This window comes from Hemitrygon akajei, unplaced genomic scaffold (genome assembly GCF_048418815.1).
Source record: "Hemitrygon akajei unplaced genomic scaffold, sHemAka1.3 Scf000061, whole genome shotgun sequence".
Taxonomy (NCBI): Eukaryota; Metazoa; Chordata; class Chondrichthyes; order Myliobatiformes; family Dasyatidae; genus Hemitrygon; species Hemitrygon akajei.
In genome coordinates, this window is record NW_027331947.1 from 5,502,171 (window position 1) to 5,530,169 (window position 27,999).

The 27,999-nt window shown below is 46.0% G+C and overlaps 1 protein-coding gene across 1 annotated transcript; it reads left to right on the plus strand.

Annotated features, from left to right (window-relative positions):
- Positions 1–27,998, plus strand: LOC140721770 (uncharacterized). The gene is given in 4 exon segments (XM_073036566.1): positions 1–17; positions 517–2,023; positions 4,919–5,899; positions 21,426–27,998. Coding segments are annotated over 4 exon segments (6,369 nt in total). The 3' UTR covers positions 25,290–27,998.
- The last annotated feature ends 1 nt before the right edge of the window (position 27,999 follows it).

Genomic DNA, 27,999 nt, shown 5'->3' on the forward strand with positions numbered 1-27,999 from the left:
ATGCCGGCAGGTAGAAGGTGTGTGACCACAGGGAGATCCCGCCACTGCTGGAGGACCGAGCGCCGGTGTTCCGAAAAACGGTCTCCCAGTCTGCGGCGGGTCTCCCCAATGTATAAATGGCCACAATGGGAGCACCGGGATGGTGGTGAGGGAAGAAGTGTGGGGGCAGGTTTAGCACTTCTTCAGTTTGCAGGAATCAGTGCCCGGAGGGAGGTCTGTGGGGAGGGATGGGGGAGATGAATGGACAAGGGAGTCGCGTAGGGAGCGATCCCTGCGGAAAGCCGAGAGAAGGGGGAAGGTGAAAATGTGGTTGGTGGTGGGATCACGTAGGAGGTGGCGGAAGTTGTGGAGGATTATACGCTGAATTTCTGGGAAAGGATTCACACAGTCATCTGACCTAATGGCTCACCAGCGAGTTCACACTGGGGAGAAGCCATTCACCTGCTCAGTCTGTGGGAAAGGATTCACTCAGTTATCCCACCTACAGAGACACCAGCGAGTTCACACTGGGGAGAGGCCATTCACCTGCTCAGTCTGTGGGAAGAGATTCACTCAGTCATCTGCCCTACTGGTACATCAGCGAGTTCACACTGGGGAGAAGCCATTCACCTGCTCAGTCTGTGGGAAAGGATTCACTCAGTCATCTGACCTACTGGTACATCAGCGAGTTCACACTGGGGAGAAGCCATTCACCTGCTCAGTCTGTGGGAAAGGATTCACTCAGTCATCTACCCTACTGGTACATCAGCGAGTTCACACTGGGGAGAAGCCGTTCACCTGCTCAGTCTGTGGGAAAGGATTCACGCTGTCATCCCGCCTACTGGTACATCAGCAAGTTCACACTGGGGAGAAGCCGTTCACCTGCTCAGTCTGTGGGAAGGGATTCACTCAGTCATCCCACCTACTGGTACATCAGCGAGTTCACACTGGGGAGAAGCTGTTCACCTGCTCAGACTGTGGAAAGGGATTCACTCATTCATCCCACCTACTGAGACATCAGCGAGTTCACACTGGGGAGAAGCCGTTCACCTGCTCAGAATGTGGGAAGGGATACACTGAATCTTACCCCCTACAGAGACATCAGCGAGTTCACACTGGGGAGAAGCCATTCAGCTGCTCAGTCTGTGGGAAGGGATTCACTCGGTCATCCCAACTACAGAGTCATCAGCGAATTCACACTGGGGAGAAGCCGTTCACCTGCTCAGTCTGTGGGAAGGGATTCACTCAGTCATCCAACCTACTGGTACATCAGCGAGTTCACACTGGAGAGAAGCCGTTCACCTGCTCAGTCTGTGGGAACAGATTCACTCATTCATACCACCTACAGAATCATCAGCGAGTTCACACTGGGGAGCGGCCGTTCACCTGCTCAGAATGTGGGAAAGGATTCACTCTGTCATCTACCCTACTGGTACATCAGCGAGTTCACACTGGGGAGAAGCCGTTCACCTGCTCAGAATGTGGAAAGAGATTCACTCATTCATCCCACCTACTGGTACATCAGCGAGTTCACACTGGGGAGAAGCCATTCACCTGCTCAGTCTGTGGGAAAGGATTCAGTCGGTCATCCCACCTACAGAGTCATCAGCGAGTTCACACTGGGGAGAAGCCGTTCACCTGCTCAGACTGTGGGAAGGGATTCACTCAGTCAACCAGCCTACAGATTCATCAGCGAGTTCACACTGGGGAGAAGCCGTTCATCTGCTCAGAATGTGGGAAGAGATTCACTGACTCTTCCACCCTACAGAGACACCAGCGAGTTCACACTGGGGAGAGGCCATTCACCTGCTCAGAATGTGGGAAGGGATTCACTCAGTCATCCAGCCTACAGAGTCATCAGCGAGTTCACACTGGGGAGAAGCCGTTCACCTGCTTAGAATGTGGAAAGAGATTCACTCATTCATCCCACCTACAGAGTCATCAGCGAGTTCACACTGGGGAGAAGCCGTTCACCTGCTCAGAATGTGGGAAGGGATTCACTCAGTCATCCCACCTACAGAGTCACCAGCGAGTTCACACTGGGGAGAAGCCATTGGTGAGGCCTAATTTGAAGTATTGTGTGCCTGGAGGACTTGGGTTATAAGGAAAGATTGAACAGGAACTTTATTCCTTGGAATGTTAGAGATTGAGGTGAGATTTGATTGTGATAGAGGGGCATCGATAGTGTAAACGCAAGCTGGCTTTCTCCACTGAGTTTGGGTGGAACGACAACCAGAGGCCATGGGGTAAGGGTGAAAGGTGAAATATTAAGGGGAACATGAGGAGAAACTTCTTCACACAGACAGTCATCCGGGTGTGGACTAAGCAGTCAGCACAAGTGGTGCATGCGAGCTCGATTTCAACATTTAAGAGGTTTGTGTTGGTACCTGGATGGTAGAGGTGTGGGAGTGGGTAGTTTAAATAGTTCAGCACAAACCAGATGGCCCAAATAGCCTGTTTCTGTGTTCAATGTGAGTGAATCTGCAGATGCTGGAAATAAATAAAAAAACACAAAATGCTGGCAGAACTCAGCAGGCCAGACAGCATATATGGGAGGAGGTAATAATGACATTTCGGGCCGAAACCCTTCATCAGGAGTGAAGTAACGTGGGATGGTCGGTGGAGGATAAGAAGTGGGGGGAGGGATGAAGTAGAGAGCTTGGAAGTGATGGGCTGGGGGAAGGTGGAGAATTATGGGAAATAAAAGAGAAAGAAAGTTAGGGCTGGGGGGAGAGATTATAGTGAGGGGGGAAAAGAGAGAGAAAGAGAACCGGACTAAAATAATAGATAGGGATGGGGGTAAGGGTGGGGGCAGGGGTATCAACGGAGGTCAGTGATTTGGATGTTCATGCCGGCAGGTAGAAGGTGTGTGACCACAGGGAGATCCCGCCACTGCTGGAGGACCGAGCGCCGGTGTTCCCAGTCTGCGGCGGGTCTCCCCAATGTATAAATGGCCACAATGGGAGCACCGGGATGGTGGTGAGGGAAGAAGTGTGGGGGCAGGTTTAGCACTTCTTCAGTTTGCAGGAATCAGTGCCCGGAGGGAGGTCTGTGGGGAGGGATGGGGGAGATGAATGGACAAGGGAGTCGCGTAGGGAGCGATCCCTGCGGAAAGCCGAGAGAAGGGGGAAGGTGAAAATGTGGTTGGTGGTGGGATCACGTAGGAGGTGGCGGAAGTTGTGGAGGATTATACGTTGGATCTGTAGGCTGGTAGGGTGATGGGTGAGGACCAGGGGACTCTATCGCTGGTGGGCTGGCAGGGGGATGGGGTGAGGGCAGAGGTGCATGAAATACGGGAGACGCGATGGAGGGCAGAGTTGATAGTGAATGAAGGGAAGCCCCTTTCTTTAAAAAAGGAAGACATCTCCTTTGTCCTAGAATGAAAGGCGTCATCCTGAGAGCAGATGCGACGGAGGCGGAGGAATTGAGAGAAAGGGATAGCATTTTTGCAGGAGACAGGGTGGGAGGAGAAATAGTCTAGGTAGCTGTGGGAGTTAGTTGGTTTGTAGTAGACGTCGGTGGATAGGGTGTCTCCACAGATAGAAACAGAAAGATTTCGAAAGGGGAGGGAGGTGTCGGAAATAGACCAGGTGAATTTGAGGGTGGGGTGAAAGTTGGAGGCGAAGTTAATGAAGTCCAAGGCCCCAGACAGTCCTTTCAGGTGAGGCACCACTTCACCTGCGAGTCAACTGGCGTGATATACTGTATCCGGTGCTCCCGATGTGGCCATTTATACATTGGGGAGACCCGCCGCAGACTGGGAGACCGTTTCGCGGAACACCGGCGCTCGGTCCTCCAGCAGTGGCGGGATCTCCTTGTGGCCACACACTTCAATTCCACAGACCACTCCCACTCTGACATGTCTGTCCATGGCCTCCTCTACCGTCAAGATGAGGCCACACGCAGATCGATGGAGCAATACCTTATCTCCCGCCAAGGTAGCCTCCTTCCTGCTGGATGAATGTCCAATTCACTGACCTCCATTGATACCCCTGCCCCCCCACCCTTACCCCCATCCCTATCTATTATTTTAGTCTGTTTCTGTGTTGTACATTTCTAGAAGAACCTGAAATATTACAAAAATTCACACTAAGCCCTTTTAACAGCTGTGCAGACCAACCATTCATCTCAGCAGGAATTTTTTATATGGCGTTAAAACTGTGGCACTTTAAGTTAATAATACATAAAAGAAAATCCCAGCTGCACGTCAAGAAAGACTATTTGCGTGAGACTGTTTCAGTTACTGTGGGGCCAGGCACCCATGCAGCTCAACAAGAGAAGGGAATAATACCAATGGAGGGAGTCAAACTGAGCCAAGGAACAAATTGGAGATGGCAGAAATGCCCCATTCTTATGGAGACAGGAAGAGCATCAGGGAATTGATGGTCATTCCAGATACCAGCACTCTGACCAGTCAGAAGATGATTTCTCTGTCCAAGTTCGGTTGTACATCACTGTAACAGTGTGATACCAGATCAAACCTTGGCAACTCAAGTAATCTCATCTGAAATGTTGTCCTAAACCCATTGATGGATTTTGAAAATCTTTTTACAGGTTAAAAATGAGAAGGAATTTGTCTCCAGGAATCTCAAACTCGGCACGCCAGTTTTGCTGTTTCTGTCTAGATATTTAAGAGGTGGAGCAAGTGATTCAATCGATCTTCCTTCCTACTCAGACTGTGGGGAGGGATTCACTCGGTCATTTGACGAACTGGCACACCCATCATTTTACACAGGAGAAAGGCCGTTCACCTGCCCAAACAGTGGGAATGGATTCACTCGGTTATCACAATTGAAGGTACATCAGCAAGTTCACACTGGGCAAGGCCATTCATCTGTTCTGTGTGTGAGAAGGGGTTCAGTCGGTCTTCCCACCTGTGGACACAGCAGTCAGTTCACACCACACCGGGCAGAGGCTGGTCATCTGCTGAATTTCTGCGAAAGGATTCACTCTGTCATCTGACCTAATGGCTCACCAGCGAGTTCACACCAGGGAGCGGCCATTCACCTGCGCAGTCTGTGAGAAGAGATTCACTCACTCTTCCACCCTGTGGAAACACCAGCGAGTTCACACTGGGGAGAAGCCGTTCATCTGCTCGATCTGTGGGAAGAGATTCACTGAGTCATCCACCCTACTGGTACATCAGCGAGTTCACACCAGGGAGCGGCCATTCACCTGCGCAGTCTGTGAGAAGAGATTCACTCACTCTTCCACCCTGTGGAAACACCAGCGAGTTCACACTGGGGAGAAGCCGTTCATCTGCTCGATCTGTGGGAAGAGATTCACTGAGTCATCCACCCTACTGGTACATCAGCGAGTTCACACTGGGGAGAGGCCATTCACATGCTCAGTCTGTGGGAAGGGATTCACTCAGTTAACCCACCTACAGTGTCATCAGCGAGTTCACACTGGGGAGAGGCCATTCACCTGCTCAGAATGTGGGAAAGGATTCACTGAGTTATTCAGCCTACAGAGACATCAGCGAGTTCACACTGGGGAGAAGCCATTCACCTGCTCAGACTGTGGGAAGAGATTCACTCAGTCATCCACCCTACAGAGTCATCAGCGAGTTCACACTGGGGAGAGGCCATTCACCTGCTCAATATGTGGGAAGGGATTCACTCAGTTAAGCCACCTACAGAGTCATCAGCGAGTTCACACTGGGGAGAGGCCATTCACTTGCTCAGAATGTGGGAGGAGATTCACCCGCTCTTCCAGCCTACAGAGACATCAGCGAGTTCACACTGGGGAGAAGCCATTCACCTGCTCAGACTGTGGGAAGAGATTCACTCAGTTAAGCCATCTACAGACTCATCAGCGAGTTCACACTGGGGAGAGGCCATTCACTTGCTCAGAATGTGGGAGGAGATTCATCCGCTCTTCCAGCCTACAGAGACATTGGCAAGTTCACACTGGGGAGAAGCCGTCCATCTGCTGAGAATGTGGGAAGGGATTCACTCAGTCATCCCAACTACTGGCACACCAGTCAGTTCACAATGGGGAGTGGCCATTGTTATGAATCCCTAGGTTTTGTTTGCTGTGGACTGTCATTTTAAGAGAGTGAGAGAGAGATTAAGAAGGTGAATCAGTCTGACTTGCAGCTTGTTTACATTGCTCGCAGACTGTTTATTTTTAATCGAGGACACAGACACTCAGAGTCAGACGGACATGAAGGAGGAAAAATGGAAGGATCGAAACCAGGGAGCTAGTGGCCAAGGGTCACTGTTTGGAATTTTCCTATGCCCACAAGGGTGGGTTAATTATCGATTCAGCGTACATCGAATGTGTGGTTGTTACCTTGTTTGATCCGTAGGAGTGGATCTGATTTGGTGTATCCTGTGAAGACCACTGATGTGTTAACCCTTGCCTGGGTGTGGTGTGGTAATTCACTTGACGATACCTCTTGTGACAAGTCACTTTCAGTGATAATTCGTAAGTGGATTTGAAATGACGACAGATAAAATCTACAGTGACTGTTCTCTCATTTTACCACCATGGAACCTGTGGAATTCAACATAATTGCCTTCTCTCGACATTTACCCTGGATTACAAATATCTCTCTCATCACCTATTCTGTGGATGAACTGAACTTTCATACTTTACCATCTCAAGACCCCGAGCTCAATAGTTTGGGAGTTATATTTACACATGACACTGTTAACTTTTGTTTATCTTCCTTAAGTTACTATATTATAAGTAGATTCTATTAAAGATAGTTTTAACATCAAAAACAGACTCCATTGCTGCTGGTTCGTTTCTAAAGCATTACAGTTCAGAATAAAATTGGGGCCTGTGTCCGGAATATGAACAGATTTGGGGGTGTATTGATTAATTATCGATTTCATTTGGGAAATTCCATTTGATTTATTTTTTTGTGGAAAATCAGCAGCAATGGATGTTGATAGATGTCTGGAAGCACCAACCTCTGAGGCATTAGAAGATACCAGAAGGATTGAGTTGTTGAATACTGCCAGAAGGTTAAAACTTGCTAAGGTGAAATTGACAATGAGGAGGGCACAGATGCAGAGGATAATAGCTGAACATTATGTATCTGAGGGTGTGTTTAAAGTGGAGGAGTTGGAGGAGTTTCCTGAAAGTAAACCTAGTGAGCTTAAGCTCCAGTACAAGTGAGAAAAATTAAAGATGGAGGCTGTGGAAAGGCAGAGGCAGTTTGAGGCTAGAGAGGCAGAAAAACAGAGGGAGGAATCAGAAAGACAGAGGCTGTTTGAGCTGGAAAAGATAGAGATTGCAGCAAAGGGGTCTAGCGTTGGACTCTGGTGATAAATTGAGGCCAGTCAAGAAGTTAAATTGGTACCTCCATTTGACGAGGCAGAGGTTGATGAATACTTTCAGCATTTTGAGAAGTTTGCTCAGAGTTTAAAGTGGCCAAGAGAGGGTTGGCATATTCTCTTACAAAGTGTAATTCAGGGGAAGGCTTAGAAAGCCGATTCTGCTTTGACAGTTGATGAAGCAGCTGATTATAGAACATAGAATAGTACAGCACAGTACAGGCCCTTCGGCCTACAATGTTGTGCCAATCCTTAAACCCTGCCTCCCATATATCCCCCCCCCCCGCCACGTTAAATTTCTCCATATACCTGTCTAGTAGCCTTTTGAATTTCACTATATCTGCCTCCACCACAGACTCAGGCAGTGCATTCCACACACCAACCACTCTGAGTAAAAAAACCTTCCTCTAATATCCCCCTTGAACTTCCCACCCCTTACCTTAAAGCTACATCCTCTTGTATTGAGCAGTGGTGCCCTGGGGAAGAGGTGCTGGCTGTCCACTCCATCTATGCCTCTTAATATTTTTTATACCTCTATCATGTCTCCTTTCATCCTCCTCTCTAGAGAGTAAAGTCCTAGCTCCCTTAATCTCTCATCATAACACATGCTGACTAAACCAGGCAGCATCCTGGTAAATCTCCTCTGTACCCTTTCCAATGTTTCCACATCCTTCCTATAGTGAGGCAACCAGAACTGGACACAATACTCCAAGTGTGGCCTAACCAGAGTTTTATAGAGCTGCATCATTACCTTGCGACTCTTAAACTCTATCCCTCAACATATGAAAGCTAACACCCCATAAGCTTTCTTAACTACCCTATCTACCTATGAGGCAACTTTCAGAGATCTGTGGACATGTACCCCCAGACCCCTCTGCTCCTCCACACTACCAAGTATCCTACCATTTACTTTGTACTCTGCCTTGGAGATTTCACCTTCCAAAGCCTCACACTTCTGAGGGTAGAAGCAAAAAGTAGTAAGGTGAAAAGTAAAAGTGGCAGGCAGGCAAATCCAGGGCAAAAATCAAAAAGGGCCAGTTTTCAACATAATTGTATAAGGGCTAAGAGTGTTTAAATACAAGGCTGAAGGCTTTGTGGGTCAATGCATGGAGCATTTGTAACAAGGTGAATGAATTGAATGTGCAAATAGTTATTAATGAATATGATATAGTTGGGATCAAAGAGACATGGCTCCCGGGTGACCAAGGATGGGAGTTCAACATCCAGGGATATTCAATATTCAGGAGGGATAGATAGGAAAGAAAAGGAGGTGGGGTAGCGTTGCTGGTTAGAGAGGGGATTAACACAATAGAAAGAAAGGACATTTGCCTGGAGGATGTGGAATCAGTATGGGTAGAGCTGCATAACACTAAGGGGTAGAAAACGCTGGTGGGAGTTGTGTTCATGCCCCCTAACAGTAGTAGTGAGGTTTGGGATGGCATTAAACAGGAAATTAGAAATGCGTGCAATAAAGGAATAACAGTTATAATGGGTGAGTTCAATCTACATATAGATTGGCTGCACCAAATTGGTAAGCGTGCTGAGGAAGAGGATTTCTTGGAATGTACGTGAGATGGTTTTCTGAACCAAAATGTTGAGGAACCAACTAGAGAGCAAGCCATTCTAGACTGAGTATTATTGAGCGATGAGGAAGGGTTAGTTAGCAATCTTGTCGTGCGAGGCCCCTTGGGTAAGAGTGACCATAATATAGTGGAATTCTTCATTAAGATGGAGAGTGACGTAGTTAATTCAGAAACAAAGGTTCTGAACTTAAAGAAGGGTAACTTTGAAGGTATGAGACAGGAATTAGCTAAGATAGACTGGCAAATGATACTTAAAGGGTTGACGGTGGATATGCAATCGCAAGCATTTAAAGATCGCATGGATGAACTACAACAAGTGTTAATCCCAGTTGGCAAAAGAATAAACCAGGGAAGGTAGTGCACCCGTGGCTGACAAGGGAAATTAGGGATAGTATCAATTCCAAAGAAGAAACATACAAATTAGCCAGAAAATGTGGCACACCTGAGGACTGAGAGAAAGTCAGAGTCCAGCAGAGGAGGACAATGGGATTAATTAGGAAAGGGAAAAAAGATTATGAGAGAAAGCTGGCAGGGAACATAAAAACTGACTGTAAAAGCTTTTATAGCCTTTTAAAGAAAATGATTGGTTAAGACAAATGTAGGTCCCTTACAGTCAGAAACAGGTGAATTGATCATGGGGAATATGGCAGACCAATTGAATAACTACTTCGGTTCTGTCTTCACGAAGGAGGACATAAATAATCTTCCGGAAATAGTAAGGGACTGAGGGTCTAGTGAGATGGAGAAACTGAGGGAAATACATGTTAGTAGGGAAGTGATAATTTTTCAAAACTCTTTAGATTCTGGATTAATTCCTGAGAATTGAAGGGTGGCTGATGTAACCCCACTTTTTAAAAAAGGAGGGAGAGAGAAACCGGGGAATTATAGACCGGTTAGCCTGACGTCGGTGGTAGGGAAAATGCTAGTCAGTTATCAAAGATGTGATAACAGCACATTTGGAAAGCGGTGAAATCATCGGACAAAGTCAGCATGGATTTGTGAAAGGAAAATCATGTCTGACAACTCTTTCAGAATTTTTTGAGGATGTATCAGTAGAATGGATAGGGGAGAACCAGTGGATGTGGTATATTTGGATTTTCAAAAGGCTTTTGACAAGGTCTCATACAGGAGATTAGTGTGCAAACTTAAAGCACACGGTGTTGGGGGTATGGTATTGAAGTAGATAGAGAATTGTTTGGCAGACAGGAAGCAAAGAGTGGGAATAAATGGGAACATTTCAGAATGGCAGGCAGTGACTAGTGGGGTACTGCAAGGCTCAGTGCTGAGACCCCAGTTGTTTACAATATTTATCAATGATTTAGACAAGGGAATTAAATGCAGCATCTCCAAGTTTGCAGATGACATGAAGCTGGGTGGCAGTGTTAGCTGTGAGGAGGATGCAGGGTGACTTGGATAGGTTTGGTGAGTGGGAAGATTCATGGCAGATGCAATTTAATGTGGATAAATGTGAGGTTCTCCACTTTGGTGGCAAGAGCAGGAAAACAGATTATTATCTAAATTGTGGCCAATTAACAAAAGGGGAGGTGCAATGAGACCTGGGTGTCATTGTACACCAGTCATTGAAAGTGGGCATGCAGGTACAGCAGGCGGTGAAAAAGGCAAATGGTTTGTTGGCATTCATAGCACGAGGATTCAAGTACAGGAGCAGGAAGGTTCTCCTGCAGTTGCCTTGGTGAGAACACACCTGGAGTATTTTGTGCAGTTTTGGTCCCCTTAATCTGAGGAAAGACATTCTTGCCATAGAGGGAGTACAAAGAAGGTTCATCAGATTGATTCCTGGGATGGCGGGACTTTCATATGAGGAAAGACTGGGCTTATACTCACTGGAATTTAGAAGATTGAGGGGGAATCTTATTGAAACGTGTAAAATTCTAAAGGGATCGGACAGGCTAGATGCAGGAAGATTGTTCCCGATGTAGGAGAAGTCCAGAACGAGGGGTCACAGTTTAAGGATAAAGGGGAAGCATTTTGGGACCGAGATGAGGAAAATCTTCTTCACACAGAGAGTGGTGAATCTGTGGAGTTCATTCCCACAGGAAACAGTTGAGGCCAGTTCATTGCCTATATTTAAGAAGGAGTTAGATATAGCCCTTGTGGCTAAAGGGACCGGGGGTACGGAGAGAAAGCAGGTACAGGGTTCTGAGTTGGATGATTAGCCATGATCATACTGAATAGTGGTGAGTCCTCGAAGGGCCGAATGGCCTACTACTGCACCTATATTCTATGTTTCTATCATCCGAACATCAACTCCCTAATCATTCTGCATCACTTATTAATTCCTTTTTAATTGATTATGGCATAATTACATTTGGAGGGATATGCATCCTAGTGATAGTGAATACTCTTTTTTTCTCACATGTTCATAATAAATATTCGAAAATCGACTATTTTATAGTCGACCCCCGATTTCTATTTAATGTTCAGAAATGTGAATATGATAGATAGATAGATAGATAGATACTTTATTCATCCCCATGGGGAAATTCAACATTTTTTTTCCAATGTCCCATACACTTGTTGTAGCAAAACTAATTACATACAATACTTAACTCAGTAAAAATATGATATGCATCTAAATCACTCTCTCAAAAAGCATTAATAATAGCTTTTAAAAAGTTCTTAAGTCCTGGCGGTTGAATTGTAAAGCCTAATGGCATTGGGGAGTATTGACCTCTTCATCCTGTCTGAGGAGCATTGCATCGATAGTAACCTGTCGCTGAAACTGCTTCTCTGTCTCTGGATGGTGCTATGTAGAGGATGTTCAGGGTTTTCCATAATTGACCGTAGCCTACTCAGCGCCCTTCGCTCAGCTACCGATGTTAAACTCTCCAGTACTTTGCCCACGACAGAGCCCGCCTTCCTTACCAGCTTATTAAGACGTGAGGCGTCCCTCTTCTTAATGCTTCCTCCCCAACACACCACCACAAAGAAGAGGGCGCTCTCCACAACTGACCTATAGAACATCTTCAGCATCTCACTACAGACATTGAATGACGCCAACCTTCTAAGGAAGTACAGTCGACTCTGTGCCTTCCTGCACAAGGCATCTGTGTTGGCAGTCCAGTCTAGCTTCTCGTCTAACTGTACTCCCAGATACTTGTAGGTCTTAACCTGCTCCACACATTCTCCATTAATGATCACTGGCTCCATATGAGGCCTAGATCTCCTAAAGTCCACCACCATCTCGTTGGTCTTGGTGATATTGAGACGCAGGTAGTTTGAGTTGCACCATATCACAAAGTCCTGTATCAGTTTCCTATACTCCTCCTCCTGTCCATTCCTGACACACCCCACTATGGCCGTGTCATCAGCGAACTTCTGCACATGGCAGGACTCCGAGTTATATTGGAAGTCTGATGTGTACAGGGTGAACAGGACCGGAGAGAGTACGGTTCCCTGCGGCGCTCCTGTGCTGCTGACCATCGTGTCAGACCTACAGTCTCCCAACCGCACATACTGAGGTCTATCTGTCAAGTAGTCCACTATCCAATCCACCATGTGAGAGTCTACTCCCATCTCCGTTAGTTTGTGCCTTAAGATCTTGGGCTGGATGGTGTTAAAGGCACTAGAGAAGTCAAGGAATGTAATCCTCACAGCACAACTGATCCCATCTAAGTGAGAGAGTGATTTGTGCAGCAAATACGTGATAGCATCCTCCACTCCCACCTTCTCCTTATACGCAAACTGAAGCGGATCCCGGGCGTGCCTGGTTTGTGGCCTCAGATTCTGTATTATCAGCCGCTCCATGGTCTTCATCACGTGCGACGTCAAGGCAACAGGTCTGAAGTCATTCAACTCCTTTGGTTGTGGTTTCTTCGGTACCGGGACAGTACAGGATGTTTTCCACTGTCTGGGTACTCTTCTCTGATCTAGGCTCATGTTGAAGATGCGCTGTAGTGGTTCTCCCAGCTCAGTCGCACAGGCCCTCAGTAATCGTGGGGAAACTCCATCCGGTCCAGCCGCCTTGCTGGTACAGATCTTCCTCAGTTGACCTTCCACCTGTGCAGCCGTAATCCTGGGCGTGGGCAAGGTCTCCTGTGAGTGGCTATTTTCCTGTGAGGGAAGTCAGCCTGGTGTGGAGTTCTGCGGTGAGGGTGGGATTGTGATGTCGAACCTATTGAAGAAGTTGTTCAGCTGGTTCGCTTTCTCCACATCTCCACTTATGTTTGCCCCCCGCTTTGCACCGCATCCGGTGATGATCTTCATCCCATCACACACCTCCTTCATGCTTTTTTTCTGCAGCTTTTGTTCTAGCTTCCTGCTATACTGCTCCTTTGCCCCCCTTATCTGTACTCTGAGTTCCTTCTGAACTCTTTTAAGCTCCAACCGATCACCATCTTTAAAGGCCCTCTTCTTCTGGTTTAGGAGGCCTTTGATGTGACTAGTGATCCAGGGCTTATTATTGGGATAGCAGCGAACAGTTCTAACAGGAACAACGGCATCCACACAAAAATTAATATAGTCCGTTGTGCATTCAGTGACCTCCTCAACGCCCCCACAGAGCCCCCCTTGCAGTACATCCCAGTTAGTAGTACCGAAGCAGTCTCTCAGGGCCTGTTCAGCTTCAGGAGTCCACTTTCTAAAAGAGCGTGTGGTAGTGGGATGCCTCATCACAATTGATTTATATCTGGGCTGTCTCCTGCATTAAAGGCTTGGTCTCCTGCGAAGGTGCCGTAGCAGGCCACAAATCGCTCTCAATAGTCTGGTCCTGATTCCCCAGGCTTAGGTTTGCATTCAGGTACTTTAGTGATGTTTACAGGTTGTTGGAGAGCCCTTTCCAAGGCTTGAATAATCTGGTCTGTCTGTTCATTCTCGTTATGGTTTCCCACCTGTAACTCCTGATAGGTTTGGTATCTCAATTCTGCCTTCCATTTCCGCCCCTCAGCAGCTGAGAGAATCATGCAGCAGAGACTGAATAAATCTTGCGGAGTCGCATTAAACATTTGTGTAGTACTGTGGACACACTGAGCAAACTGTGCTGGTTTTTCTTTTCTATCTGGGGCCTGATTCATGATCATTATCATTTCTTGAGGCTTCCAGGGTGCAAACACAGGAATCACTGAGGGCTGTCCCTCCTCCTAGTCCTAGGGGGAGCATTTGCTACTGCTGTTCAGGAGGATTTAAACTAATGTGGCAGGGGGATAGGAACAAGTGCAGAGAGACAGAGGGGTGCAAAATGAGAGCAGAAGCAAAAAGTAGTAAGGTGAAAAGTAAAAGTGGCAGGCAGTCAAATCCAGGGCAAAAATCAAAAATGGCCACTTTTCAACATAATTGTATAAGGGCTAAGAGTGTTGTAAAAACAAGCCTGAAGGCTTTGTGTGTCAATGCAAGGAGCATTCGTAATAAGGTGGATGAATTGAATGTGCAGATAGTTATTAATGAATATGATATAGTTGGAATCACAGAGACATGGCTCCAGGGTGACCAAGGATAGGAGCTCAACATCCAGGGATATTCAATATTCAGGAGGGATAGACAGGAAAGAAAAGGAGGTGGGGTAGCATTGCTGGTTAGAGAAGAGATTAACGCAATAGAAAGGAAGGACATTAGCCTGGAGGATGAGCAATCGATATGGGTAGAGCTGCGTAACACTAAGCGGCAGAAAACGCTGGTGGGATTTGTGTACAGGCCACCTAACAGTAGTAGTGAAGTTGGGGATGGCATTAAACAGGAAATTAGAAATGCGTGCACAAAAGGAACAGCAGTTATAATGGGTGATTTCAATCTACATATAGATTGGGTGAATCAAATTGGTAAGGGTGCTGAGGAAGAGGATTTCTTAGAATGTGTGCGGGATGGTTTTCTGAACCAACATGTCGAGGAACCAACTAGAGAGCAGGCCATTCTAGACTGGGTATTGAGCAATGAGGAAGGGTTAATTAGCAATCTTGTCATGCGAGGCCCCTTGTGTAAGAGTGACCATAATATGGTGGAATTCTTCATTAAGATGGAGAGTGACATAGTTAATTCAGAAACAAAGGTTCTGAACTTAAAGAAGGGTAACTTTGAAGGTATGAGATGTGCATTAGCTAAGCTAGACTGGCAAATGATACTTAAAGGGTTAATGGTGGATATGCAATGACAAGCATTTGAAGATTGCATGGATGAACTACAACAAGTGTTCATCCCAATTTGGCAAAAGAATAAACCAGGGAAGGTAGTGCACCCGTGGCTGACAAGGGAAATCAGGGATAGTAAATTAGCCAGAAAAAGTGACATACCTGAGAACTGGGAGAAATTCAGAGTCCAGCAGAGGAGGTCAAAGGGCCTAATTAGGAAAGGGAAAAAAGATTATAAAAGAAAGCTGGCAGAGAACATAAAAACTGACTGTAAATCTTTTATTGATATGTGAAAAGAAAAAGATTGGTTAAGACAAATGTAGGTACCTTACAGTCAGAAACAGGTGAATTGATCATGGGGAACAAGGATATGGCGGACCAAGTGAATAACTACTTTGGTTCTGTCTTCACTAAGGAGGACATAAATTATCTTCTGGAAATAGTAGGGGACCGAGATGGAGGAACTGAGGGAAATACATGTTAGTAGGGAAGTGGTGTTAGGTAAATTGAAGGGATTAAAGGCAGATAAATCCCCAGGGCAAGATGGTCTGCCTCCCAGAGTGCTTAAGGAAGTAGCCCAAGAAATAGTGGATGCATTATTGATAATTTTTCAAAACTCCTTAGATTCTGGATTAGTTCCTGAGGATTGGAAGGTGGCTAATGTGACCCCACTTTTTAAAAAAGGAGTGAGATAAAAACCGGGGAATTATAGACGGGTTAGCCTGACATCGGTTGTGGGGAAAGTGCTAGAGTCGGTTATCAAAGATGTGATCATAGCACATTTGGAAAGAGGTGAATTCATCCAACAAAGTCAGCGTGGATTTGTGAAAGGAAAATCATGTCTGATAAATCTTATAGAATTTTTTGAAGATGTAACTTGTAGAGTGGATAGGGGAGAACCAGTGGATGTGGTATATTTGGATTTTCAAAAGGCTTTTGACAAGGTCCCACACAGGAGATTAGTGTGCAAACTTAAGCACATGGTATTGGGGGTATGGTATTGATGTGGATAGAGAATTGGTTGGCAAACAGGAAGCAAAGGGTGGGAATAAATGGGACCTTTTCAGATTGGCAGGCAGTCAGCAGTGGGGTACTGCAAGGCTCAGTGCTGGGACCCCAGTTGTTTACAATATATATTAATGATTTAGACGAGGCAATTAAATGCAGCATCTCCAAGATTGCGGATGACACGAAGCTGGGCGGCAGTGTTAGCTGTGAGGAGAATGCAGGGTGACTTGGCTCGGTTAGGTGAGTGGGCAAATTCAAGGCAGATGCAATTTAATGTGGATAAATGTGACGTTATTCACTTTGGCCTACTCCTGCATCTATTTTTTATGTTTCTATCTGTGGAATATTAAAATCTCCCACAATCACAACCTTGTGCTTACTACAAGTATCTGCTATCTCCTTACAAATTTGCTGCTCCAATTCTCGCTCCCGATTAGGTGGTCTATGATACCACCCTATAAGTGTCACTACACCTTTCCCATTCCTCAATTCCACCAAAAATGGCTCCCTAGACGAGCCCTGTAATCTATCCTGTCAATGTCTATGCTGTAATATTTTCTCAGACAAGCAATGCAACACCTCCCCCTCCTGCCCCTCCAATTCTATCACACCTGAAGCAACGAAATCCAGGAATATTTAGTTGCCAATCACACCCCTCCTGCAACCATGTTTCTCTAATAAATACAACATCATATTTCCAGTTATCAATCCATGCTCTAAGCTCATCTACCTTTCTTACAATGCTCCTAGCATTAAAATAGATGCATTTAAGAAACTCTCTACCTCTTCCTCTCTGTTTATCCCTAACTGTGCAAACAACTTTATTATCTTTTTTTTTCCTTCTCCCCCACATCTTCGGTCTGAGCGCTCCTACATCAGGGAGGAAGGTCTAATCTTCTCTGTGTTAAATGTTTAACCATCACGGTGACTGAAGGCAGCTGCAGGTTCATGAGGGACTGTTACTGTCAGATTCTCCAGTTCTTGCGGCTTCTCATCTCACCCAGGACTGAACCCTGGTCACTGAGCATTGGAGGAGTCTGTTCTACTGATGTTAGCCTTAAACTAGACTGGTGTTTAATATTGTGTATCTGTGAAAGATAAATCAGTTCTGTGTCAAATCCCATGTCTCAGGTACTTACTGTTTCTACCACACTCACAATGTACACAAGAAACGCCACTCGGCCCATCTGGTCCCTGCCCATGTTTCTGTTCCATATCAGTATATGAAAATCTACCCCTGCCGTTCCCTTCTCACTCTCCCTGAGATGACAGGTTGCAACTAGTCACCACTCCGTGGGATAGGAGATTTCCCGTGAATTTCATAGAAACATAGAAATCTACAACACATTACAGATGCTTTGGCCGACATTGCTGTGCCAACCATGTAACTTACTCTAGAAACTGCTTAGAATTACCCTACCGCGTAGCCCTCTATTTTCCTAAGCTCCATGTACCTATCTGAGAGTCTCTTAAAAGACCCTATTGTATCCGGCTCTGTCACTGTTGCTGTCAGTGCATTCCACACACACACCACTCTTTGCTTATAAAAATTTATGAATGACACCTCCCCTGTACCTACTTCCAAGCAGCTTAAACCTATTCCCCCTTGTGTTAGCCGTTTCAGCCCTGGGCTGAAATTCATACACCTACATGATTTTCTCCAGGGTGAATAAGACGATGAGCTCTCTGTGGTTTTGACGTCCTCTCTCTCTCGATCTCTCTCAGTAAAAGAACCTGCGGTCTCGCAATTCAATGCACCTCTAAAGTCTGACAGCAGACTCGCGAGTGAATCTTCGATGGTGCAGAGTCAGAAACCGAAGTGTTGCCAGCCTGAGTCAGGGGCTCCAGAGAGAGATGGGGTCCAGAGGAGGAGGACGAATAAGACCAGCACGATGTGGTTAAAAGTGAAAGATTAGAAGTATTTGGAAACTGGTTGATCAAAAAAAAGGTGGTTAATTTCTGCAAAATACTGATGGAAATCAACAGTCAGGCAACAATTGTGGAGAGGAATAAATAGACAACGTTTAGGCAGATCCCCTTCAGCATGCCTAGCCTGTGTACTCCGCCGCTTAGTTGCTGCCTGAACTGCAGAGTTCCTCCAGCATTTTGTGTGAGTGCGTCTCTGTATTTCCAGCAACTGCAGAATCTCCTGTGTTTTATATCTGCATTTTACTTTGGCATTAGATACACGTTGATATTGAGTATATTGCTTATGGAAGCCGCTTTCTGCGTTAAAACAGCTGCAGATTTTTCTATACACACGAAAAAACATGAGGTATGGACATTGAACCGGTGCTTGCAGAAATGGTTAATGGCACCGTGATTACCCATAGGGCCATGCGTTAAGAATTTCGCCGGCGCTAAAGCGCCGATGAAATGCACAGGCATCAGGCTGAGGACGTCCCTGAGTTTCACGCATGCACGCAGTACACAGAAAGCTTTGAAAATGTCAGTTGCAGGTAAGAGCGATTCTCCATGTTTTTATCTTAAACGTCAACTTCGGAATAATTCCTGTGAATTTCGGACACCGTGACCCGCAATCCCGGACAGTCCTGTTCTCTCCCCTCTCTCTCAACCCCATGATCCGTACACGGGCCCCGGGGTGCTCCAGCTGAAGAGGGAATGGGAACCGATGGATCTCTCAGACAGAGCTGAGCTCCAGCTATCTAAATGCAAGGATTAGGAACTCGGAGAAAGGGAACAAAATCTTACATCACCAGTTGAGAAAATCGCCTTTGTTTTACCTCCAATCACTAACAAGAGAAAATCTGCAGATGCTGGAAATCCTAGCAACACACACAAAATGCTGGAGGAATTCAGCATTAGTACTCTTTTCCATAGATGCTGCCCGACCTGCTGAGTTCCTCCAGCATTTTGTGTGTGTTGCTTGTTCTACCTCCTCTTGCTCTGGACTTTTCTACTGGTGAGAACATGTTTTGTCCCATCCTCTCTGGGTACGTAATGATATAAAGCACCTTTGCCTTGGGCAACAAGTAGCTTTCACATCACAAATGTGCCAGACTCCAGTGAGACAGACTACTGCCCTTCCCTTCATATTCATTGGCATTGCCATCACTGAGTTCACCACCGTCAGTCATTGGGGGAGAGTTCAGGGGAAATGTCTATGTAGAGTCCAGAAACTGGCGATGCCTGTGTGCATGTGCTGGTGCTAAAGTTGCTGGAGAATTTGCAAGTGGGAAGAAGTGGAGTGATATTTGAAAATCTGACTTTTTAAAGTGTAATTTAGCAAGCAAACCACATATGGACAATGTGCAAAAGCTTTGGTGAGAAAATCCTTCATTACCCGTTCCAGGCCTGCTACATAGGTTGTGTGAGAGTGCAGATGAACTTGATCAAACCCAGAGGAGATCAAAGTTCCTATCGACCGCGATTTGCCAGCTGTGAAAATGAATATATCTCTATATAAAATTCACTGTGCACATGTTGTCACTGGGTAAAAATGCACAGTACAAGATTCATGTGCACACTGGTTATTACAAATTAGAGGGAATATTGGAGGGAAGGAGGGGAGACTTCCAGTGTCCCTGATGTCCTCACCTACAAGATGTGCATCCAGCTTCAGCTTGTAACCCGGCACTTTAAGGTGTTGGATCTTGAAATGGGTGAATTCCAGATCATCCAGCAGTTGGAGGGGGTGAAAGATATGACATGAAGAGAGGTGAGTTACACCCAAGGTGCAGGACACAGGAAACTGGGTGAGAGTCAGGAAGGAGAATGAGGTTAAATAGCCATCGCAGAGTACTCCAGTGGCCATGCCCGGACAACAACAAGTGGAACACTTTGGAAACTGTTGGGGGGAGGAAAGTCAAAGGGCTGTTAAGTGGATTTGTTAGTTAGGGGAACAGAACAACAGGCAACTAATATCTTAGTGGTAAGGCTTACTAGAGGTAGTGGGGGTTGGGGCTGATATGGTTTAAGTAAGTTGTAGGGGGAATGGGAGCCAGAAAGACAGAACAGATAGTGGAGATGGTGAATTGAATTGACTTTATTATGCACATCCTTCATATGGATGAGGAGTAGAAATATTAACGTTACATTACTGTCTAAATGTGCAATGTGTAATTTAAATTAACTTATGATATTTAGTTTGTATATAGGACAGTCAGGAAAACAGAAATCAATTATTCAGTCTGATGGCCTGGTGGAAGGTGATGTCCCGGAACCTGTTGGTCCTTTTGCTGTGGTACCGGTTCCTGGATTGTAGCGGCAGGAACAGTTTGTGGTTGTGGTGAATTTGGTTCCCGATATCCTTTGGGCCATTTTTATAAAAAATCCATACCCCTACCATCCAGGCTCCCATCCAAACTTCTTTTAAATGGTGAAACCGAGCTCATATTCACCACTTGTGCTGGCATCTCATTCCACACTCTCACAACCATTTCAGTAAAGAGCTTTTCCACATGTTCCCATTAAATTTTCACCTTCCCCACTTACCCCTGACCTCTGGTTGTCATCCCACCCAACCTCAGTGGAAAAAGCTGCTTGCATTTATTTACCCAATCTTCTCCCTCATCATTTTGTATACGTCCAACAAATCCTCAAAGCAATGTATAATTTCTGTGTTTATGTTTAGAACTTTTTTAGGTGTATAAGATGATGAGGGGTATTGAACGTGTGGATAGCCAGAGGATTTTTCCCAGGGCTGAAATGTCTAACACGAGGGAGCAGAGTTTTCAGGTGCTTGGAAATAGATACCAACGGGATGTCGGGTAAGTTTTCTACACAGAGACTGGTGGGCGCATGGAATGCACTGCCGGCTTTTTCGGTGAGAGTGTTTCAGTTACTGTGGGGCCAGGCAGCTCAGTGGGAACAGGGAATAATACCAATGGAGAGAGTCAAACTGAGCCAAGTCACAGATTGGCGATGGCAGAAATGCCCCATTCTTAGAGAGACAGGAAGAACATCAGACAGTTTGATGATCATTCCAGATACCAGCACTGTGCCCAGTCAGGAGATGATTTCTCTCACCAACTTGGGTTCAACCTCACTGTAACAGTGTGATGTCAGATCACACCTTGACAACTCAAGTGATTTCATCTGAAATGTTGTCCTACACCCATTGATGGATTTTGTAAATCTTTTTACAGGTTAAAAATGACAAGGAATTTGTCTACGGGAATCCCGAACACAACACACCAGTTTTGCTGTCTCTGTCCAGATACTTAAGAAGAGGAGCAAGAGATTCACACAATCATCCTTCCTGCTCAGACTGTGGGGAGGGATTTACTCAATCATCTGACCGACTGGCACGCCCGTCATTTCAAACAGGTGGGGAACCCATTCATCTGCTCAGACAGTGGGAATAGATACAGTTGGACATTTCATCTGAAGGGACATCACCAAGTTGACACTGGGGCAAGGCCATTCACCTATCCTGTGTGTGGGAAGGGATTCAGTCGGTCTTTCCACCTGTGGACACACCAGTCAGTTCACACCACACTGGGCAGAAGCTGGTCATCTGCTGAATTTGTGGGGAAGGATTCACTCGGTCATATGACCTAATGGCTCATCAGCGAGTTCACACCGGGGAGCGGCCATTCACCTGCTCAGACTGTGGGAAGGGGTTCACTCAGTCATCTCATCTGAAGGTACATCAGCGAGTTCACACCGGGGAGCGGCCGTTCACCTGCTCAGACTGTGGGAAGGGATTCACTCGGTCATCTGACCTAATGGCTCACCAGCAAGTTCACACCAGAGAGCGGCCGTTCACCTGCTCAGAGTGTGGGAAGGGATTCACTCAGTCATCTAATCTGAAGGTACATCAGCGAGTTCACACCGGGGAGCGGCCGTTCACCTGCTCAGAGTGTGGGAAGGGGTTCACTCAGTCATTTAATCTGAAGGTACATCAGAGAGTTCACACTGGAGAGAGGCCATACACCTGCTCAGACTGTGGGAAGGGATTCATTCTGTCATCTGAACTGAAGGTACATCAGCGAGTTCACACTGGGGAGAGGCCGTTCACCTGCTCAGACTGTGGGAAGGGATTCACTCAGTCATCTGTCCTGAAGGCACATCAGAGAGTTCATACTGGGGAGAGGCCATTTACCTGCTCAGACTGTGGGAAGGGATTCACTTCGTCATCTGAACTGAAGGTACATCAGCGAGTTCACACTGGGGAGAGGCCATTCACCTGCTCAGTCTGTGGGAAAGGATTCACTCAGTCATTTAAACTGAAAATACATCAGCGAGTTCACACTGGAGACCGGCCATTCACCTGCTCAGATTGTGGGAAGAGATTCACACTGTCAGCCCACCTACGAGTACACAGGTCAGTTCACACTGGGGAGAGGCCGTTCACCTGCTCAGATTGTGGGAAGGGATTCCCTTGCTCATCCCAACTGAGGGTACATCAGCGAAATCACACTGGCGAGAGGCCATTCACCTGCTCAGACTGTGGAAAGGGATTCACTCAGTCATCTGAACTGAAGGTACATCAGAGAGTTCACACCGGGGAGCGGCCATTCACCTGCTCAGACTGTGGGAAGGGGTTCACTCAGTCATCTAATCTGAAGGTACATCAGCGAGTTCACACCGGGGAGCGGCCGTTCACCTGCTCAGACTGTGGGAAGGGATTCACTCGGTCATCTGACCTAATGGCTCACCAGCAAGTTCACACCAGGGAGCGGCCGTTCACCTGCTCAGAGTGTGGGAAGGGATTCACTCAGTTATCTAATCTGAAGGTACATCAGCGAGTTCACACCGGGGAGCGGCCGTTCACCTGCTCAGAGTGTGGGAAGGGGTTCACTCAGTCATTTAATCTGAAGGTACATCAGAGAGTTCACACTGGAGAGAGGCCATACACCTGCTCAGACTGTGGGAAGGGATTCATTCTGTCATCTGAACTGAAGGTACATCAGCGAGTTCACACTGGAGAGAGGCCGTTCACCTGCTCAGACTGTGGGAAGGGATTCACTCGGTCATCCACCCTAATGGCTCACCAGCGAGTTCACACTGGAGAGAGGCCGTTCACCTGCTCTGATTGTGGGAAAGGATTTACTTGCTCAGATAAACTGAAGTTACATCAGCGAGTTCACACTGGGGAGAGGCCGTTCACCTGCTCAGACTGTGGGAAGGGATTCACTCAGTCATCTGTCCTGAAGGCACATCAGAGAGTTCATACTGGGGAGAGGCCATTTACCTGCTCAGACTGTGGGAAGGGATTCACTTCGTCATCTAAACTGAAGGTACATCAGAGAGTTCACACTGGGGAGAGGCCGTTCACCTGCTCAGACTGTGGGAAGGGATTCACTTCGTCATCTAAACTGAAGGTACATCAGAGAGTTCACACTGGGGAACGACCGTTCACCTGCTCAGACTGTGGGAAGGGATTCATTCGGTCATCTGAACTGAAGGTACATCAGCGAGTTCACACTGGGGAGCGGCCATTCACCTGCTCAGATTGTGGGAAGAGATTCACACTGTCAGCCCACCTACGAGCACACAGGTCAGTTCACACTGGGGAGAGGCCGTTCACCTGCTCAGACTGTGGGAAGGGATTCCCTTGCTCATCCCAACTGAGGGTACATCAGCGAAATCACACTGGCGAGAGGCCATTCACCTGCTCAGACTGTGGAAAAGGATTCACTCAGTCATCTGAACTGAAGGTACATCAGAGAGTTCACACCGGGGAGCGGCCATTCACCTGCTCAGACTGTGGGAAGGGGTTCACTCAGTCATCTCATCTGAAGGTACATCAGCGAGTTCACACCGGGGAGCGGCCGTTCACCTGCTCAGACTGTGGGAAGGGATTCACTCGGTTATCTGACCTAATGGCTCACCAGCGAGTTCACACCAGGGAGCGGCCGTTCACCTGCTCAGAGTGTGGGAAGGGATTCACTCAGTCATCTAATCTGAAGGTACATCAGCGAGTTCACACCGGGGAGCGGCCGTTCACCTGCTCAGAGTGTGGGAAGGGGTTCACTCAGTCATTTAATCTGAAGGTACATCAGAGAGTTCACACAGGAGAGAGGCCATACACCTGCTCAGACTGTGGGAAGGGATTCATTCTGTCATCTGAACTGAAGGTACATCAGCGAGTTCACACTGGAGAGAGGCCGTTCACCTGCTCAGACTGTGGGAAATGATTTACTTGCTCAGATAAACTGAAGTTACATCAGCGAGTTCACACTGGGGAGAGGCCGTTCACCTGCTCAGACTGTGGGAAGGGATTCACTCAGTCATCTGTCCTGAAGGCACATCAGAGAGTTCATACTGGGGAGAGGCCATTTACCTGCTCAGACTGTGGGAAGGGATTCACTTCGTCATCTAAACTGAAGGTACATCAGAGAGTTCACACTGGGGAACGACCGTTCACCTGCTCAGACTGTGGGAAGGGATTCATTCTGTCATCTGAACTGAAGGTACATCAGCGAGTTCACACTGGGGAGAGGCCGTTCACCTGCTCAGACTGTGGGAAAGGATTCACTCAGTCATTTAAACTGAAAATACATCAGCGAGTTCACACTGGAGAGCGGCCATTCACCTGCTCAGATTGTGGGAAGAGATTCACACTGTCAGCCCACCTACGAGCACACAGGTCAGTTCACACTGGGGAGAGGCCGTTCACCTGCTCAGAATGTGGTAAGGGATTCACTCAGTCATCCACCCTAATGGCTCACCAGTCAGTTCACACTGCGGAGAGGCCGTTCACCTGCTCAGAATGTGGTAAGGGATTCACTCAGTCATACACCCTACTGGTTCACCAGCGGCTTCACACCGTGGAGCGGCCGTTCACCTGTTCGGACTGTGGGAAGGGATTCACTTGCTCATCTAAACTGAAGGTACATCAGAGAGTTCACACCGGGGAGTGGCCGTTCACCTGCTCAGACTGTGGGAAGGGATTCACTCTGTCATCTAAACTGAAGGTACATCAGAGAGTTCACACTGGAGAGAGGCCGTTCACCTGCGCAGACTGTGGGAAGGGATTCACTCAGTCATCCACCCTAATGGCTCACCAACGAGTTCACACTGGGGAACGGCCGTTCACCTGCTCAGACTGTGGGAAGGGATTCACTCGGTCATCTGACCTGAAGGTACATTGGAGAGTTCACACTGGGGAGAGGCCGTTCATCTGCTCAGAATGTGGGAAGGGATTCATTCAATCTAGCGATCTGAAGGTACATCAGCGAGTTCACACCAGAGAGAGGCCATTCACTTGCTCAGAATGTGGGAAGGGATTCACTCGGTCATCCACCCTAATGGCTCACCAGCGAGTTCACACTGGGGAGCGGCCGTTCACCTGCTCAGACTGTGGGAAGGGATTCACTCAGTCCTCCAACCTACTAGCACACCGGTCAGTTCATACTGGGGAGAAGCCATTCACCTGCTGAAGCCTGAATTATACCTCTGCATAGACGCTATGCCGTTGTGAGCATTTCTACTTGTGAGTTCGTGTGTCTGTGTCACTCTGCCAAAACGCTAGTTGGTGTTGGGTTCTGTGCTACTGTGTTGAATTGACTCGTGTTGAGTTGGGAACAATGGCGACTGCTGACTACGTCTTGTTGGAGTTGAAGCTAATCAATGTTGCAGAAGCGTTACTTCTATTGAAATTACTGCAACGCAGAAAAATGACAAGTTTTCCCATTACTTTGTGCAGTCCGCGATGTCCAAAGCAATGTTGGTGGAAATTTGTTTGCACGATTTTGATGCCATTTTCAAGTTTTTATTGTCTGCCAATGAAGAGTCGTGCACATGTACATATTTTCTGACTACCTCACCTAACCTCTCGTTGATGTGGTCCACCTTCCAACTTCGAAGCGACAGGAAATGCATAGGAGGAAACTGGCTGCTGCCAAGTGGACCAATCACAGTTCTTGCAGTCTGTGTTGCCACGACGTGTAGCTACATTTGTGGGAATGTGCGCGTTAGGCTACATTAGGTGAAGGACTCTCATGGAGGCGCTACATGGAGTAGGTTGCATTCCGGCTTTGCTCCGTTCATTTTAAATTTACTTACCACCCCTTTAATATCTTTATCAAAGTGTTTATAACACTTTTATATGTTTGAATTTGAATTTTAATCGACTGAAATGGCTTACAGAGGAAGAAAGTCATTAGCCGAAGGCAAGGGAACCGGCAGTGAAAATGGAAAGAAAGAAGATGTCTTTGAACAGCCTAAAAAGTTTCAACTTACTTTACTGGCTATCTAGAATCTTTTGGATGAAGAACTTGATAAAAGATTTATTACCTTGGAATTATGGTTAAAGGAGAGTGAAGGTACATTGGCAACACTTGAAAAGAAGAACGAAAAACAGCAGCGGCAAATTTCAGAGCTTATTAAAGCTGGGAAACAGAGAGATCGCAAATTGAATTCTTTGGAAATGAAATGAAGTTCAACCACTCAAACCCTGGAGCAGAACAAAATCAAGATTACTGATTTGGAGAGTCGAAGCCACAGACTGAATTTGTGAATAATAGACTCAGTGAGGACGTTGAGAGCCGGGATCTTACTCAGTTTTTTTCTCAATTCTTCATCTCATTTTTCAATCTTTTTTATTGGTTTCCAAATAAAGAATATACAAATCAGAAGAGGAGTTTAACAAGTAGATAATATAAAAAAACATATAAACAGCATATAATGTCAATATCAAATAGATAAAATGCTTCCTCTGGAATAATCCCAAAAATTGCTGTAAGTGGATTACGTTGAACATCCGCATCTATAACTTTAGATAATATTCCAAACACATCCCACCAAATATTATTTAAACTTAACACATGAACAAAACATATGAGTTAGAGTAGCCACTTCTGCGTTACATCTGTCACAAACAGGGCTTATATTAGGAAAAAATGTGCCAATTTATCTTTGGACATATGGGCCCTGTGTACTATCTTAAAAATTCTTAATGGAGGTCTTTGGCTCGGAGGTATTTTCTTCCCTTCCTGCACTCAACCGCACACATCGGGCGCTGAAACCAAAACCACGTCATGTAATTCTTCGATGTCACAATGTGAATACTAAGGAGCACTTCATTCGGATTGCTCATCAGAAAGGAGTTACTGAGCATGAGAATCTTAAGTTTCATTTTGTTGAAGATTTTTGTCCTGAGGTGATGCAAGAAAGATTGCATTTTAAAATGGTGATGTCAGAATTATATCAGAGGAATCTTTGTCCAGCATTGTTATATCCCTTTCACCTAAGGGTTGCTCTGCCCAATAAATCATTCAAATGCTTTAAATCCGTGAATGAAGCAAAACAATTTCTCAAAGAGGTAAGCTTGAACGCAGATGTCTAATGTTTTGAAGATCAACATTTGAGCTTGGATGTCTCTGAAATTTACCATTCCTTTATGTCTGTGTGTATCTGGTTTATTAGTTAACAGCCAGCTTATAGATTTGGACACTTCAGAACTTTGCCCTTGGGTTGATTACAGTCGTACTGTGTTTTGACATTCGGATGTTTATGATGTTTCCATGTTAAAGTTTCTTTCTTTTTCCTTCATTGTTTTACTTTTTTTATTTTTAATTGTTTGCTTTTGAAAATCATTATGACTTTGATATGCTGATTATTTCCTTTTTCTTGAAATATTATTAAGTTTGTATTTTGTGTCATTTTTTAAGACCTTTTCTTTTAAAATGGTCTGCAATTGGCTGTTTTTCTCTAACATCTGCTTGACATTCCTCTCGTAATATTTTGACTATGGGTGGTTTGTTTTTTATTGTTTTAAATTTGGAGATCTGCCTCAAGGGAGACGGGGGTAGGGAGGTTCTTAGATAGTTGTCTGGCTGTCTATTGGCCAGGTGTTCGGTCTTTGTGGGTGGGGTGGTAGGACTATTTTTAGTCTAGTATTTTTCTTTTGGGCTGAATTGAAACTACAAAAATGTCTGTATTGTCGTAACTTCCGTTTCCTCTTTAAACTATTTTCCCTCCTCCTGATTCGTGAGTTTCCTATGCATTGTGGTTAACCCTTTACATACTACATTGTTTATTTAAGGAAAATGGATATTATTAATTAATTTTGTCATTATTAATTTTGTTTCATGGAATACGAACGGTTTGAATCATCCAATTAAATGGAAGAAGATTTTTAGAGTTTTT